Source organism: Arachis ipaensis, chromosome B04 (genome assembly GCF_000816755.2).
Source record: "Arachis ipaensis cultivar K30076 chromosome B04, Araip1.1, whole genome shotgun sequence".
Lineage (NCBI taxonomy): Eukaryota > Viridiplantae > Streptophyta > Magnoliopsida > Fabales > Fabaceae > Arachis > Arachis ipaensis.
Genome location: NC_029788.2, coordinates 114,795,452 through 114,797,956, shown reverse-complemented (window position 1 = coordinate 114,797,956; position 2,505 = coordinate 114,795,452). Strand labels below are relative to the sequence as shown.

Genomic DNA, 2,505 nt, shown 5'->3' with positions numbered 1-2,505 from the left:
ACCAAAGATAGGAGACTCGAACCCGCAACCTCTTAATTGAATATGGGGAGACTATGTCATTTAAGTTATAACTCATCGGCTTCTTCTTTTAGTTATTTATTTTATTTTACAATTTCATATATATGCTCAAATTATGTGACTTATATTTTAAAATAAAGATGGTTCTATTGATAAATATTATTTTAAAATTTAAACAATTTTATTGAAGTTAAAAAAAAGAAAAAAATATATTATAATTTGACTATTTTTTATTTGTATTTAATTTTTTAATTATTATTTTTTGGTTAATTTTAATTAATTTTATTTTTCAAAAAAGAAAAAAGAGTCAAGCGGGCTAACTCGCCGACTCGCCAATCCACCATAAAGCAGGGCAGGCTAGCATTTTGAACCCACTTTAGTTGGCGAGGCAGGCCGAACCTAGGCGGGGCGGGGCGGGCCGACCGGCTTTGCCACCCGTATTCAGCACGGGTTTGAATCTAGTTTAAATCAATTCATCTGCTAAGATGCCATTTGAAGCTGGTTTGTTCCGCTACTCACATTCAGAATTTTTAATTCTATATGGAAAAAAAAAGTTTAACATTTGAGGTCATTCTATAGAACTGCAAAGAATCAAAAGGAATTTTACAATTTCATTCCTAATGATGCAAACTAAACACATACAGTTATACACTAACAGGAACAGAAGAGACTACAGAGTCCCAACCCTATATACAACAACTATGATCACACTTGATGTATGTATATGAGATAACACAAAAATTGATAGAAAGAATGATGCAACAACACAAGATCAAGAGGCCATAAGAATCAACCCTGGAAATGATAAGCAAAATATCCCATATTTACACCCGCATTTCTCAACATAAATGCCAAACCTACCCCGGTTTCTTCTGCATCTTTGCATTATAGTAGAACCTCACATTGTAGTAGATACTTTCAGGCTCATCCATGGCTCCGGTGGTATGCCCCGAAGCTGTCTTCTGTGGGAGGATGACATTCATTCCAAGGTCATTAATGGCAGCGAGATGCTGATCAGTGAAAGGGTTTTTCCATGTTGAAGTTCCCATGGATGGTGCAACAAAGAGTGGCTTGCTGTAGTCCCAAGCTCTTACAACACATGTGAGCAAATTGTCACTGAACCCTCCAGCAATCTACATTTTGCGAGAACCACCAATTTAATCCTTAATAATATTGACAAGTTCACCATCAAAAGATAATATTTTTCTTGAGATACTCCCAAAAAGCAATGTGCCCACAAATTAGTCCCCCAAAAAGAAGCATATAACAAATTAATCCTTAAAATATCAATTTCCTAACAAATTAGTCCCTAAATCATTCTTTTGTTGACACTAAGAAAGTCTATCAGCAATAACATCATTCATCAGTGACCTACCATAGACCAATATAATATCTTTTAGGAACTAATTTGTCTTTCTTTTTACCATGTTACTATGTACATAGGGAAAATGCGAGGAAAAATAAATCTGAGTTTGATTACCTTAGCAAGAGTGTCTGCTGATAATGGGGCAATGACCATGATTTCAGCCCAGTTAGCAAGATCAATATGAAGAACTGGATCACCCAATCTTCTCCAACTAAGCAATTCATACTCATCAGTATATACAGGCACAGCTTTGGGAAATTCAGTAACAAATTTCTGAGAGGCTTTCGTGACAACTGCCCTTACTTCCGCCCACTGTGAGAAACATTTGCAAAGGACTTCAAATTTTACAGCAGCTACACATCCGCAAGCAGCAAGCAGAACTTGAGGCTTCCTTGGAGCGACATGTGTTGCTTCGAATCTCCTTGGAGTAGAAGGCGGAATTACAGACATCTGTTTTCATCGAAAGATTCCAACAATGTTGTTTTCATCAGTATATACAGGCAAAGCTTTACCAAACCAAGCCATAGTCTTGTGATGATGCACATAATTATGTCTGTAACATGTCAATTTTCCTATATCAACTAAAATGTCTATATCCAGAGAAAATTGTTGAATTTAAGACCATCAAGACAAATAAGGCAGGTTCATTAAAACCAACATTACATGAGAGGAAGCACATAAAGGATAAGCAAGATTAACTCTTACTTACAATTTAATAGGATAAGCACATGTTCATTAATATGGGAGAAATCATAAACCATTGATCTGGAATTAAAGGAATGATGGTAAATTTCTGTTGAGCTTTTAATGGAATTATATCTAGTGCAAACTTGATATTGACATTTCTAGCATCAACACAGGAAGATTCTACCAGAAAATAAAATGAGCATCAAATCATAAATCTTCATAAAAGTGAGCTTTTAATTGAAGCATACACCATGGAAGCATAAAGTTCCACACCTAGTGTTTTCTTTTTTCAGTAACGCTTTTTGAAAAAAAAAATGGTGTGTTTGGTCATTTTTCTTAAAGTAAAAACAAAAGCACTGCTAAAATGAAAAAATATATTTTTTTAAAAGCTAAAATTTTATCATTTTAGAAAGATCTTTTATTTAAAAAAATAG

The 2,505-nt window shown here is 34.5% G+C and overlaps 1 protein-coding gene across 1 annotated transcript in view; it reads right to left on the bottom strand.

Moving 5' to 3' along the window:
- The window catches only part of LOC107637010 (probable phosphopantothenoylcysteine decarboxylase), a 2,405-nt gene continuing 478 nt past the window's right edge, over window positions 579–2,505 (bottom strand). The window contains exons 2-3 of the mRNA XM_016340467.2: window positions 1,499–1,834; window positions 579–1,151 (exon numbers count right to left, since the gene is read on the bottom strand). Of these exons, the coding sequence (XP_016195953.1) occupies window positions 876–1,151; window positions 1,499–1,834 (612 nt within the window). The 3' untranslated portion in view covers window positions 579–875. The remainder of the gene's footprint in view (window positions 1,152–1,498; window positions 1,835–2,505) is intronic.